Raw genomic sequence first — 15,833 nt, 5'->3', positions numbered from 1 at the left:
TTATTGAACACTGGCCTTGTGATTGACCTCCACCTCTAGATCCTTCCTCTCCTCCCTGGAGTTTAGGAGGTCAGGGGGATAGCATGTCTCAAAATCCAGATCTTCTAATCACGGAGTGGGTCTTCCCAGCTCCCATCCAGAAGCCCTCTAGGGACATACAGTGAATCATTTCGTTGGTATAAATCCAGGTGCGATCTCAGAAACTCATAAATAACAAACACATCTCTATCACTCAAGGAATCCCAAGGGTTTTGAAGTTTTCATGCCAAGAACACTGGAAAAGACCAAAGCCTTTATTAAACAGCAGTCATAATTATTTTTATATACTGCTAAATATAATTTTAATACTTTTATTAGGAAATTTTGCATCTATACTCATGAGACATTGGTTTTCAGTTTTCTTGAGATGTTTTGTCTTATTTTGGTATCAGGCTCATAGAACGCATTGGAAGTATTTTGTGCTTTTTTTTTTTTTTTTGTAAGTATTTTGTGGAGAATTGGTATTACTTATTTAAATGTTTAGAAGAATTTGTTTTAAAGTTGTGATTCTATTTATTTTTATAGGTGTATTCAGACTTTCTATTTCTTCTTGAGTCTTTTTCAGTCATTTTCGTCTTTATGGAAAGGACTAGTTCTCCAGGAGCCTTCCCTTCCTGGGAACTCAGGGGGAGGAAGTCCCACCTTCTTGGCCTCACTTGCGTGGAGTTTCCATTACACTGACCTGGGGCAGGGGCGGGAGGCAGGGCTCAGGACTCCCACAGCTCTTATTGAGACTTAAGATTTTCTTGAATAAATGTTCCATTTGCTGCATGCTCTTGGAACAATTTCCAGAGACTTTAAATGGTCATTTAAAAATATTCTTCACTAGTTATGATTATTCACTGGAAAGAGGGAGCTCAGAGGTCCTTGTGTGCCACCCGTGTGATGTGACATTAAGTATGCCTTAATCCATGACTGGTCATCCTTCTTTTCACAGAATGTGTTGTTTAATTCTTGACTTCATAACTTCAGCTGGCTGTGAACAGATTGGGTAGGACTAACCAAACGGAAGACGGGGGAAGGAGACACTGCAGGCATAAAATGTGGGGAATTAATATTGAATTGAAAAACATATTAAAAACTGGAGTGGTTAACTTTGAAATCAGAAGGCTAAAGTTATAAAAAGAACTAGTAGCCGTGTTCATTGAACACGTGGGATGCTAGCGATGCAGAGCAAGGTACATAGATTAGACGCGGGGACTCATCTCCTGGCAGGGTTGCTAGAGAGTTGAATATGTACTTTCCATAGATCTTTATCTTTCCATGGCTAATCTCATCAGTGCTAAACTGCAGCCTGTCTCTCCCTTCATGCACTGTGGTAGGATTCAAGAGGCACTTACTTCATTAACAGGAATTACTAAAATGACTTCAGTGTTGTACCTTTCACCCGTGATACCCACAGTGAAAACACCGGAGCATGTCTTAAAGCTTGTAATAGCAAGGTGCAAGAAAACCAAACAAGATTGTTGGCCATGTGGGTGATCATTCTGTTCTTCCTCCCCAAAGTTAAACAAATACAGGCAGCTGTTTTTTCCTCCGGGACTTTCTGCAAGGGTGACTTGGGTAAAGCTGCCCAAAGACGGGGGCCGGGGTAAACAACCTCATTAGGCCCGGCATTGCTTGCATTCTGAGGTCATGTCAGCTTCCTGAACTGGGTAAGCCATTGTTCTTCCCTTTCCAGGATGGGAAGATAAGCTATACTTCAAATATTTGTCCTCCTTATCTTGTCTACTCTAATAAGGGACTTGATTGTGGTGACATTTCAAATAAAACGCTAAATATAGAATTAAAGAGATAGATATTATTGAATGGGATGACTCCAATTAAAATCCTAAACCTATTAAAGGAAATGAAAGCTTCTTGTGTGTTGGCAGGAAAAGAGAACTTAGCCTTTCTGAGAGATTTTCCCACTTTGCCAGGGGCAGTTTAGTGATTGCTTCAATAAGGGGAAATAAGAGCAGACACATAACAGCAATATGACCCACTGGCTTCTCTTAGCAACTGAAATTAAAATGTCCTCGACCTATTTTAAAATCATTTACAAAGTTTGATTAGATAATTACTACTTACTAACATTACATCCTAAGAATGGCTTGAATCTGACTTCAGAGGCACAAGGAGGGGAGACTAGAAAGTGCAGCTGGACACACACACACACTATACATATATAAAATTTGGGCATGTCCACACAATTTGTGTGTGTACATATATCTCACAAGAGCTGTGTTTAAAAGTTATAGGGACATCTTCAAGCTAAAAAAGCTAAATCCTGTTGTAATTAAGTTAACTGAAAGTGCCGTGGCGAACAGCAAGATGAAGTAGAGCATTCCTTCATGTGAAAGACATTCCCATTTTATTTTTACTAAAACCGACTTAAAAGCTCACTTGAAACAACCCCATATTTTATTTTGAGGGGTTTATCCCTTCTTGGAAAATAATCAGGTACTGGGTGCTGATGACAGCAGCTCACAGGCCTAGAGGCAGAGGTCAGAGGAACTGGGAAAGAGCTGCCTGTCAGTCGGTGAGGCTCCCTGACTGCCTCTGCCCTGACCAGCTGAACAGGGGAGAAACCAGCCCAGAACATTATAAGGTCTGGATGTAATCTGTGTGTCATGGGAAAAAAAAGCTCAAAGAGAAATATATTCTTTAGAAAATTGTCAAGATTAAAGTTACAACTCTATAAAATATTACATGATTATTGTGTATCAGATACTTTTTACAGATCTTATTTTAATGGAGTTTTAAAATATTCTAAGTAAGGTTTTATTTATTTATTTATTGGTGCCATGGATTAACTCAGGGGTGCTTAACCACTGAGCCACATCTCCAGCCCTTTTTTAATATTTTATTTAGAGACAGGGACTTGCTGAGTAGCTTAGGGTCCTGCTAAATTGTTGAGGCTGACCTTGAACTCACAGTCTTCCTGCCTCAGCCTCCCCAGCTGCTGGGATTACAGGTATGTGCTACTGTGCCTGGCCTAAGTAAGGGTCTATATCTCAAAAGGTTATCTCAAAGGTTTTCATGGACTATTCATAAAAAAAGAGGGAGAGGGAAGTGAATACCAAATTGGTTTTTTTAAAAACATTCTTCCAAGTCTGAAGGTCCTGACCTAGTTAGGAGTTCAAAATGTAAGTTAAATTAGCTAGATTGGAGTTACACAAAATTATCGCCACTAACAAGGTTGAATCTGGTTAACTAAAAGCATTTAAAATAATTCTCTGAGTCCTGTAAACTTCTGTGTAAGTGTACTACTTGATTAGTTTCTAACGTTATGACTTAGGCATAAAAAACAAATTCATGTTGGAATGCACCTAAACAGATTTGTCCTTATATATTGCACAACATACCCTTAGAATGGCTCAGAACTTCAGGTCATCCAGTTCCACACCCTGGCCCCATGTGACAAATGCTTACAGATCACCTGACGGACTGTCTGAGACATTCATTGGCAGAAAGTTCTCTCTACAGCAGGTGTGATCTTGCAATGTTTTGAGCATTTACTAGTATCTAGTCGTTGTGTTGAGTGCTTCTTTGACATGGTCACGATTCTGTACAGTTAGTAACATCCAGTTGTATAGACAGGAAAGTGTATATGGATAGAGATGAAGTAATTTGCTCAAGGTCATTCTGTTGTCAAGTGACAGTGTCAGGTCAGCTGGCACATCCTGGATGTGACACTATGCCATGGGGCAAGTCTACTCTCATTCTGCAATTTTTTTCTTGCACATATTCATCATAACCATCATAGCCCCAGACAATAAGCATTTATTTTTTTCCATTTTTTCTTGTACCATTCTTTACCTGTTTACCTTTCCAGGGTGCACACAACAAGCCATAATTAAGGGAAATAGAAGTAAGATTGTTCCTAATTTTGCTCTAAAAAATTGCTAACTTGTAATTTTTCAAGCCATACAAAAATGCATATGTTAATAAATACCACTTCCTCCCTATCTTCTTCCCCAATTCAATTCTATATAGCTATTAGGAGTCTGTTGTGTCCTACTTTCCAATTCCTTTTTTTCTATTCATATGAACCCTTAAACATGTGTCCATCTATGTATCTATTTTTCCACCTGTGTGTATGTACATATGTATGTATGTATGGGCAGTCCTTCCTTCTTTGCTTTGAACAATTCCCATATGCACAATTCAGTTACTATGGTTTAAGTAACACTAGTCCTCCAAGAGCACGGTTCAAATTCCAGCTAGAAATTAGACTGTTGTCCTCAGTCTGCAAATCACTCATGTAGTAACTTATGTGCCCTATGACTCGAAACCAGTAATGTCACTTCTTTCAAAGTCTGTTAGTGGCTGGTCACTGGGCATCTGTAATTCATTCAGTTCCTGCACAGAGAGCAAAGCGTGTAGTGACACTGCTTTGTTTCCTATGATACAGCCATGTGACATTTTACAAAGATGATGAGTCAGCAGAAGGCACTGGCCAACAAGGACAAATAGTACAGCAAAGAAATTAAAAGTGATAACAATAGAAGTGAAATCGGAGAGGACCGTGGGGTGCTGACACTGCTGCGGTTTGATAGGACATGGGTGAGAAGCCAGAGAAACTTAGTGAAGGGAACTTAATAAAAAGATGTCCCAGAGGAAGTGGTGCTGGCATAAACCGTCACCTCAAAAACTCTCGGAGCCATTTCACAACACTGAGAGCAAAAGAAAGGAATGTGACAATTTGCCAAGGTATAGAAAGGAATTACTTGCCCTGTGTCATGACTTACATCCTAAGAAAGCAGGCACAGCTGGAATGTTAGGTTTTTGACAATAAAACCCTGAATTCTCAATGTCGGAAATGCCTTATATTGTACTAAAGAAATATTAAATTTACTATTTTTCATTTCTCCACACATTTATAATTGAAACTTCAAGAATATGTTAACATATGATTTTGAAGGCCATGGAACAATCATTTTTCTCCATTGATTACTGTTTTGTAGTTTGTTCGCCTGGTCATTTTTTTATGGTCTTGCCTAAAGACTCTATGTGTATGGTATAGAATCAGTTTAAAAAAATAAAAGCATATTCACATTCCTTCTGAAACTTGTGTTCTTCCTATTACATGTGAGTGCAAGTAGATGTGATTCTTTTTAATGCCTGCATTGTATTCCACTGCATGGATAGACAGTTGTACAGAGAACATTTCCTACTGATGGACATATAGGCTGTTATCAGTTTTTCACTATTACAATGCTGACATACTTTCATGCACATATTCAAGTATTTTATGGAGGCAATTTCTGCAACTACTGGGTTATTAAAATAAGAAAAATATTTACCTTCACTAATAGTCATGGCAATAGAAAACACCACCACAACATTTTACATTCGAATGGCCAAAATTTAACTCTGACAGTACCAAGTTGGAGAGAACCTGGGTCCACTGGCTCTCAAGTATTTTGCCAATATTAGTATAGTTCAGACTCTTTGAGAAACAGTATCCAATGTGGTCCCTGTACTTCACACAGGCACCTGTAGGAACTGGGTTCTTTTCACACCAACGCAATTGAGGCCTGGTATCTCCCGTAGACCTTGTTAGTCATTAGTCTTTTTGTTTACTTATCTCCTCGACTTTCCTCTCAACTATAAAATAAGGTCTGGAGCAGATATTTTGTCTAACCTGCTCATTACTGGACTAGAAGAGCATAAAACACCACTCAGCAAGTAGCTGAGTGAATCATTTTGCACCTCCTGATACAGTGGGACTGCACAGCTTTTCATTACCATCTCTTCTGGGGACTGCATGCTCACATTTCTTGGACTTTTCCAACTGGGGTATCTCTTACTGCCTATAGGAGCTTTTCACATATTATACCAGTAATTCTATGTCTGTTTTGTGTTTTGAAAATATTTTTTAAGTTGGTCATTTCCTTTTTCATTTCTTGCCACTTTTTGTGTGGTCACACCTGTCAATCTTCCCATCACTGCTTTTGGGTTTCAGGTCACTCCAGGAATGGCATTCTAACCTTCCACACAATTCTTTCCTTTATCTTTTTCTGGCATTTTTGTAGTTTTATTTTCACGTTAAATCACTAATTCCTTTCCAATCTATCTGCACAGTATCAGGTAGAGAGTTAAATTTTGTTGATCTTTTCGAATTTCCTAATACCATTTACTGAACAGGTCACTCCTTTCCAATGTTTTTTTTTTTTTAAATTTTTGTTTTTAGTTGTTGATGGACATTTATTTTATTTTATATATGATGCTGAGAATCAAATCCAGTGCCTCACACATGCTAGGCCAGTGCTCTACCACTGAGCCACAACCCCAGCACCCCCAATGTTTTTAAAAATCTGTATGTAATTATGACAGCATGATTTTATTTTGAAGTGTTTGTTCAGTTTTTTAAAAAAACTTTATTCCCCCAAAGTTCAAATAAATCATGGCTTACAGGTTTCTAAGTAGTAAAATTATCTTATATACTCATAACAGAAAGCACATTAAAAAAAACCCAGAAACATGGCTTGAGAGAAAATATTTAATCTATTCCATGAAAAAAAAAAAAGTATACAGCTTTAGAAAGAGAGGCAGTAGGTTTCCACATGCAGCATAAACATACCTTCGCTTTCTAAGATCACAGGTATCACACTTTTTTTTGCACCTCTGAAGGCCACTGTGCTTACGGCAAACGGTTAATACATGCACTCAAAGACAAGACACTGAAGAATATGGTCTTGAAATAAAAGTAGAAATAGTGTTGTATAAAAATATATTAGTCTGTCTATATTAAATACTTTAAAAAAGCACAAATAAATTCTTTTAGAACTAGACCGTACCTACAAATATCAACATCTGAACTTGTAATTTACGATTTTCATTGCATTTTCAATCAATGAAGAAAAAAATAAATACAATTATACTTTGGAATTGTAAAGATGAAGTCAGCACAGCAGACCAGCTCTAGTCTCAGAAATAAAATCACATGCTTTCTCCATACAAAAGATAGGAAAGAATCTGAGTTTTTATAATTTAATGTATTTTTGAAATGTTATAATTTGAAGCAGTGATAAATGTATGTAAATCTCAATTACACAACAAATTTTGATTTCTCCACAAACCACATGTAAAGTAATGACAGTGATCATAAAATGGCTCTCAATGTATCCTAAGAGGGAGATTTTAAATTTTTTTGAAAATTTTAACCTAGGTAAAGTATAATTAGAACATACAGATCAAATGACAGAGAAATTAATTTCAAGTCACAAAGGGTATTGCTCCCCTACTTTGAAAACTGAGATATTAGAATTTAAGGGGAGGAAAAAAATCCCCCCGCCAGGAATTCATTCTTCCCTATCTATGGTTACTGACATGACCACAGTTCCTCCCTGAAACTTCTACACAAACTTCTGTGGTTTCTAAGAAGCGGGAGGTACAGTGTGCAGGGGAATGGTGGTTTCTGTTTTCCAGATGATGCCAATGACGATGGTTCACAGGCATGGACACAGCACAACGTGTCGTGTCGCAGCTCCATCCCAACACAAACCGGCAGGTGTTCCCAGTGGGACTAAGAATAATGACTATGAAATTTTAAAAGTGGAAGACAGTTACATGGAGGAGTCAGGAACTTGTCTATTTTTACCCTTAAGAAACATAATTTATTGACTAATATTTGGTCCTATTTATCTCAACATATTTTTCATGAGCATTGCACAAACTACGTAAAGAAAGAATAACAAAAATTTTGCTTAAACTGATCTGCTTAAATCTGAGGGCTGATTTTTTTTCCTCTACTTCTCAGCACTGAGTTCTCCCTTCACTTATTTCAAATGGAAACCTGTAACCAAACACATTAAAATTAAAAAGGGGTAAATAGTGTTTGTTCAAGTATTTAACATTAAAAATCTGACAATGTTGCCTAACCCTGTGTTTCTTAACAAAGACTGATAGAGGAAGGAATCCTTACAACTTCTGGACAGTTACAAGGATGCTTTTTGGTACAAGACTGTTGAGTACTTCATTTAGTACTTATTTAGTGCTTTTTAACGAAAGGTGGATGGTCCAGGGGGAGGAATATTTGGAGATGTCTACAATACTCTGCTTTTGGTCCTGAGGCTTTCAACAGAACAAAATATCCCTTGGTCCTCTTGAGTGGCATGCCAGGGAAGGACACCAAAACAACAACTAACTCTAACTAGGCAAATGGTCCATGACACGTGGCTAGTATTTTAACTTTACAACTCTAACCTTTGAAAATGATTAAACCAAACCAGCACACTAAGAAAAGGAAGGGCTGTGTCAAAAAGCCAAGTGGGGCCGCCTCCATTCTTCTGTATGCAGACTCTGCCAAAGGAGGCCAGGCTAAACTGCAGGTTAAATATGTGCAAGGGCCAGGGCTTGTCGGCTGTGGAATATACATAGATGATTCGAGCCTCTCACTTAAAGTACTATTCTTTATATTAACCTATTGCAAAGAAATGAGTGAAAAACAAACTTTTACTTATTTGGGACAAAACAGTGATTTAAGATTAGTGCTAATTCTTCATTCACATAAACTATGTGCCACAGGTGGAAAAAGCAATCTTGGTGATTAATGGTAAATTCCACTTTTAAAATATGTCAACATCCATCACTTTCTTAAATGGACACATCACCTTATAGATTTCAGGAATGGGATTTTATACTAAAATTAATAAATTCCTTAGTGCATGCTACTGTTAGTATTTATTAAGCAAGCCATTTAATAGTGAAAAGATGACTGCATTCTGTATAAGAATGATCATTAATCAGAATCACTGGCAGATAATCACTGCTAGCACTTTGCTTCATTTCTTTTAATAGCATCTAATGCTGAAATCATAGGCTGACCCTGGCAAAAACTTTACTGAAATTGAATTGCATGTATTTGTGTCATTGTGGAATGGTCTACATACCAGTATTTACGAAGCAAGAAAGCACTAGACTTTACATTACTAGAGCTAATTTGCTAATGAAACAAAATTTTCTTAAAATACAAATGATCTTATCAGGGTTTGAAACAGTCCTGTGCTAAGAATTGTTAACTCTTGCTGCCATGGTCTTTATTACTGTCCGCAGACCAACTGAAGCCATACAGGTGGGACTAGCACTGGGATTTCTTTAATATACGCATCTGCCAAGAAAATTTGTGGATTAAAGAAGAGTAGTATATAAAAATCTTTGGGGAAACAATTATTCAGACCATTTTAAGGCCTGAATAATAGTTTATAACAAAAAATCATGCAATTGAATGGATTTAAACTTCAAAAATAATCATTAAGAGTACTGGGTTCTCTGGATTGACGAATTACTACATAGAGCCTGGAAAGATGCCACTTCCTAAATGTGTGACCTTGACTTTGCTGGTATAACTGCTCACCCCTATCTCAGCTTCTGGTCCTTCCCTCTTAAGGCGGTCCTGAGTTACTGTACAAAGCGTTTGCAGAAGCACTGGGAAATGCTTACTACCTAGTTGGAGGCCTAAGAAAGTGTTCACAGAAGTAAGTGTTCTGCATCTCGGCTTTTTAACCTTATACCCTAGTGTAGCAGAGCCAGGAATTAGGAGACCTGAGCCAGGACAAAATATCTACCTTTCACTCTCCTTCCTCGACATCCCACATCACCTAGCAACTGTGGACACCCAGCCCCGCTCTAGGTATCAATGTCATTTTGGGAGCTTTCTGATCTCAAAGCTGTTCCCTCATCTGCACAAAGGAAACAATAATCTTCCTGTCTAGTTTATAAGGTTATTTTGAAGCTCAATTAAGGCAGTATCTATTAAAGCACTTTGAAGATCCTGTAAGCACCATCAGAGTGAAACTTCAGGTTAAAACATGTATCCTGGTGCAAGTTTTAGGCATGTGTTGTTGGAGTATGGTTCAGGGTGTCTGGACCTTTTCTGAAGCAAGTGGATCATTTATGGGTCCAGAATATTTTTTTAAAGTTTTAATATGACTCTAGGCATGCATCTTTATAACTACAGTACTGTTTGGAAAACAATGATATGCTTTATTATAGAACTTTCTCTTCTTCAACCCCAACTCTATGGAGAATACTAACATAACAAATAGTTGGTAGATAAAGATTTTCCTGTAAATTTGCAGTTGCAAAGAAAATGTCAAGCCTATGTTTGTCTGTGGTCAACTTATCATTATTATTAACTAAGCCTATAAGTAGCAGTTTCATTATTTACTAAATGCTAAAGAAAAAATTATTATGCTATAGGTACATATTTTTATTATCTTCCCCAATTTTCCAACTTTGGAAAAACAAGTAAAGAATAAATTATCTCAGGGGTATTAGCTCGAAAGTAGACTGGCTATAAAAGAAATGTGAGAACTTCTTGAACTAATCTTCATATCCATGTACACATACACACACACTCATCCACACATATTATACAGTTTTTGGCTGCATTAAGACCTATATATTAAGCTTACTATAGCTTTTTGAAGACCTGATAATACTCTAACTAAATACATTATTAGACAAAAAATAAAATTGTTTTTCATAGTCATTGAACTTTGCCAAAGTTACACTTATAGGTGATTAAATACAAGGTTTTCTCTTGTGAATAGGTTAAATATTTGCTTGAGATAGAATATTCAAGATAAGCAAAATTCTTTCCAGGGATCATATTAATCCCGAGTATAAATTTTTTAAAAAAATCTTACTATTTGTAAAATAATATCACAGCAAGGAGAAAAAATATATAATTCAGGGTAAAAATCCAGGCATTATATCAAAATGTGTGTAATGTTATCTTACTAGCGTTAATTAAGGTGACTTAACTGAAACCTTAACTCTTTCGAAACCCACTGGACATAACTTGTGCAACAGAAAAGCAAAAGTAAAAAAAAAAGAGCCCTAACCAAAAACAGAAGGCAGACATGGATCAAGAAGTTTTAAAAATAAACTTTATATAGTGTCTACTCTTATATAAGAGGTTTATGTTAGCTATAAATTCTAGAATCACATTTATGTTGCTTTAGTGTGCTTTATTCAAAACATACTAATCCATTATAAATAAAATTTTTAGTGTATAAAACAATGCAGACTGGCAGTGGGTAAGAATAAGAATGTTCAATAAAAGAGTACTCTGAAAATCAAGAAAAGTATTTGCTTAAGACTAATCCAAAACTCTAGCTAGGCAAGTAAAGGGAAAGCTTAAAAAGTAGTTTTGAATTTTTAATGTACGCAAAAATATATAAACATACTCTGGGTATTATATTGAAAAATAAGTCATCAGTTATTTCTATTTCTTTTAGAGAGTGAGACTATTTATGTCCTTATACAGGAAATGAGCCAAAATATTCTCATCCTGTCCAAGTGGAAATGAGAAGTATGATAAGTCAATGACATTAAAAAGTAATAAGGTCTATACTCCATAAAGCAGAAAAATTATGTTTTGGTTGTTTGTGGAGGGAAAAGGTTTAATGAGGTAATTACATACAATTTTAAACAGAATTCTTTTTTATTTTATATTTTTCTGTAAAAGTAGTTTTTGTAGGCTATTAACTAATCAAAGTCATGATCTATACATTCTCTTAAGAGATTTCACCAACCTTCTGAAACAAGTAAATACTGTTTCAAAACTGTATTTCCCAAAATATAAATAAATGGGCAGACAATGTGTAAAAGATTACACTTCAAATTTAGCATTGTTTTTAAAGGAGGGGAAGCATATTATGTCATATTGTCTAAAAATATAAGGAGGGGAAGCATATTATTCCATATTGTTCATAAATATTTATTAAATAAATAAACATGGTCCGCCTGAGGTTTTTAAGATCTTGTAAGCTGATTAAATCACAAACATGTTGAATCTACTTTTGGAAAAACAAAAGTTTTTAGATAGTTATAAGATAAATTGTGATAATAGTAATTTTTTTCTAAAAATCTCCAGTATTCTCAGTAGCTATTTCTTTTGGAGTTCAAAAAACCAGAAACCAACAAAACAGTATATGTTTTGGCTCTAACATTTTAAAAAGTAGTTAAGATATACTATACCTGTAAGTTACACAAAAGTACTTCACATTGAAAATTTCAATATGAAGACTTAAACGTGATCTTAAAAAACATCACGATCAACAATCAAAATTTAAATTTTAAATATGGGAATCAAAACCCCCAAAACCAACAAATCTGCATTTAAAGCTTACAAGTAAAATATAAATTTCTGAAACAACATACATACCCATTTATATCAGATTCAGCTGTCACAATAAATTTTTTATCACAGACAGAAATGTGTCCTAAGTCCCTTCTCCTGGAAAGTTATACTATTTCTGGGACCCATTCACTATCTAGTGATAATGTGTTAATTCAAAAACCAAACCAAACCAAAAAACAGTTAAGGAACAGGCCTATATGTTCAACTTTTTCTGTATAAAGTTATAAGGCATTAATAATGCTGTGTTAAAACAACAAATAATTTATAATAAAAATAGATCAAAACTCTCTTTTTAAAAATATTTTAACTGAGAAAATCACAGAAGGGAATAAAGATATATGTAACCACCACATGCTCTAAGCACCTAAAGAAAATAATATATATTTTTTCTTTTTTGGCTTAAAGTAAACCTTATGCCTTAAATGGCAGGTATCCTTACACAAACATGTAGACTGGAGCTTAGGTCTATCTAAAGTTACTATAAAATTTACATATGCAAATGTGTTTATTTCTATTAATAAAGGTAGAAAAAGTTACTTAAAATACTTGGTATGATTATATCAGCACTGCAAATTATCTTATAATATTCTTTATAGTGTAGACTTCAGTCTTTTGCCAAATAGCTGCAGAGATTTCATATCTTTGTCTAAATGATGGTCAATGACTTAGCTAATATAAAAGCAGAATAAATTTGTGTACAATAATAAATAAGCATGGCTTTATTTTAATTTTAGTTGCTAGAACTGAGCAATGGGTGTCTTGAATCCAGAAGCAGAAATAAAATTTTTTCTGTAATGAAAGGAATGGAGGACAGGGCTTATGACTAAGTGCTGCTAGCTGGCTTGCTAGAATACATACCTGAGCTCTACTGGATCTATGCACCCGGGTTGTGTGTAAGTTATCTGTAAAGGCTGCCTGAACAAAATTCCCTTCATCATGCAAGCACTGCTGTCTGCACTACAGTAATAGAGAAACACGCTGATAGATACAACTGCTGTAAGTGATAAGCAATTGCCAGGAATTTGCAGTGAAATCGTTGGTTGGTTGGAAATGTTCTCTATGTCTCCAGATGGTATCTGTCCTTGAAGAAGCCACTCATTGCCTAGAAAATAAAAGAAATAAATTGTTAAGATTGTATAAGAAGAAAGCAGGAGACAGGAAAAAATCTCAGGGAGATAAGATACATTCAATCAACTAATATTGATGAAAGTTTCTAATGCTGGGCCCTGCAATCTGGGGCAAAGGCATAAATATAAATAAGACATAATGAATAAGACAAATGAGCCCCATCTGGTGATTTCTATATGTAATTATTACAATTCTTCCTTTGTTTAAACACCATAAATCATAAACTTAATTCTACTGAAATCAAGCTGAATATTACAAATATGGCTCTAGATCCTTAAGCCCCAAATTTCAAAATGAAATCTAAGCAGGCTAAATAAACACAAGCTATGTGAGATAACAGACCATTTTACCACAGAGAAACACAGAGACACAGTACAAAAAGAACTTCATCTAGAGAATACAAGTGTATGTACAACTCCACAGTGGCTTTTTAGTTAAGATAATGGTAAATTCTGAAATATCTTAGAGTAATAATAATAAAAATACAGATAATGCCATATATACAATCTCTGAGTCCAAACAATACAGAAACTAAGATTTTTTTTCTACCTCATTTTGATATATAAAACTCATCTTAGACTTAGATACTAAGATCATCTATATAACAAACATTCAATAAACCACTAAAGAACTTTAAGCCTTCTGGTATTAAAATTCTTAACCGTCTGTATTCATTTCGAGCCTTCTCTCTGAGGAAGGCCTGTGTCCTACTGAGGAAGCAGTACTGCACGGACATTCTGCTCACAGGGGCAGACACCAGGAGTCAGATTTGGGAAACACAGCAAGAAAGTCTTCCTGCTAGAGAACACTCAACATCTTTCACGATGCATCAATGACCTGGCCTTTGTACAAAAGCTGGGTCCTCCACTGAGTAGCCATGAGACACTTTTTAGCTTTTTGTCTCTTTTCTTTGCCTCCCGAGGAGCCACAGACTCAAGAGCCTGCCTCTATTAGTGTTCTCTCCTCTCCCCTTTGGTTGATTGCTTCTAATATTCGGTTGACTGAAAAATGAAATTTGAGAAAATTTAAGACACCCATTGCTCAGTTCTAGAAACTGCAGTTAAAAAAGTTAAGAAGAATAAGGAGAAGGTGAAAGGGAAGAACTGGAGTTAAGTGCAGAGAATTTATGCAGGAGTTTTTCAACAGGTCTACAATTCTCTTGAAAATTGTTTGGCTTTCTTTACTTAGTTCTGGACTGGGAGTATGCTCTACTTAATCCTTGATTTCACTTGATAGAAAGTTAGCACAGAATTTCTTAAATTTTAAAGCCAGATGGGAAAATAATAAACTGCTCTATTTTAATATTCAAATCAAGAAATAAAAGAAAATATTTCTTTACCTATTTTCATATATATGACATTAAGGATCTGTGAATTTATAATATATGCCAGAAGTTTTTTTTTTTTTTTTTTTTTTTGCTGCTTTTTTTCTTTTGGCTTAAAACTTTCACATATGCTAACCAGTTTAACTGTCTCAAAAAGCAGCCAAAAAGAGAAAATATCTTTTAATCCTAAGTGTACAAATGTATTCCATAAAATAATTTTCAAAATCTTGCCTAAAAGTTTATTTGCCTGTATGTAATAAAAATGGCACAAATATCTTGGACAAGTGATGAAAGAGCTAAGTATTTTCCCCCAGACACTTCACTTTAGTACCATTTGTATTTTATATCCCAAAGACTTGAGAGTAATTCATCTGTTTAACAAAACAGAGTTAAAAATGTTAATTTGTTAATGTCTGATTTTAAAAATCAATACGCTGCTCTACAATTACACAGAGAGAAATGAGATTAATGATATCCAGCTGATGCACCACTTCAGACCTGGGGGCACAGACACAACAGCTAAACCAGCAGTATAGGGTCTGCAGTGAACCCAGAGGGCTGTGGGACAACTCTTCTGTCCACAAAGCTAGCTCCAACTCTCTGAGTAGTGCATGGCTGCCCGGTTCCTTGTAGGGAGTGAGAGGGGTGGTTTCCCTGTAGGCTCACTCAGCCCGACCCAGCCAGCCTCCCAGTCTTGAACTGGCATCTACACAGCTGGCCCACCAAGTTCTCTTTGTCCTCTTGATTTAGACTTGTTGAGTGGCTTCTGTTCTGAGAATGTATGAAGGTAAGAAGGCATGAAGCCAGGATTTGGGTAATGTACAAAAAAAAAAGTGTGTGAGAGGGTATGAGGGAAAAAGAGTTGGGGAGGAAATGGAAGATTGAGTGAGAACGTGTGAAAGAGCGTGGGAGACTAGGACAGAGGATGATCATTGGAGACAAGAAGTCCTACTTTCAGAAGTTCTGGACCACTACTATCCCACTGTAGAATTGCTGTCCACTACATTACAGATGACGGAAAGCTCTAAAAAAACTCTAGTAAAACCAGGCGGTATGCTTATTCCATAGCATCCATGAATGAAACAAGAAGCTAGCTCACACTATAAAGGGCAGGGACTGCATTAAGGTGACTAGACAGATGAGTTACAGAAAAAGATGTTAAATAAGGAGGTGCCACTTCATTTCTCTATTTCAGACTTTAACTTT

The 15,833-nt window shown here is 35.9% G+C and overlaps 1 protein-coding gene across 3 annotated transcripts in view; it reads right to left on the bottom strand.

Moving 5' to 3' along the window:
* Positions 1–214: 214 nt before the first annotated feature.
* The window catches only part of Nhlrc2 (NHL repeat containing 2), a 63,838-nt gene continuing 48,219 nt past the window's right edge, over positions 215–15,833 (bottom strand). For 2 of the 3 annotated variants that reach the window (XM_076835052.1, XM_076835054.1), the window contains exons 11-12: positions 13,034–13,277; positions 215–274 (exon numbers count right to left, since the gene is read on the bottom strand). In XM_076835052.1, the coding sequence (XP_076691167.1) occupies positions 229–274; positions 13,034–13,277 (290 nt within the window). In that variant the 3' untranslated portion in view covers positions 215–228. Of the gene's footprint in view, positions 275–11,736; positions 13,278–15,833 lie in introns of those variants that run through there. The other variant, XM_076835053.1, reaches the window with a different exon arrangement.

Source organism: Callospermophilus lateralis, chromosome 15 (genome assembly GCF_048772815.1).
Source record: "Callospermophilus lateralis isolate mCalLat2 chromosome 15, mCalLat2.hap1, whole genome shotgun sequence".
Classification (NCBI taxonomy): domain Eukaryota; kingdom Metazoa; phylum Chordata; class Mammalia; order Rodentia; family Sciuridae; genus Callospermophilus; species Callospermophilus lateralis.
The sequence above is the reverse complement of the archived record's forward strand: the minus strand, read 5'-3'. Positions and strand labels throughout refer to the sequence as shown.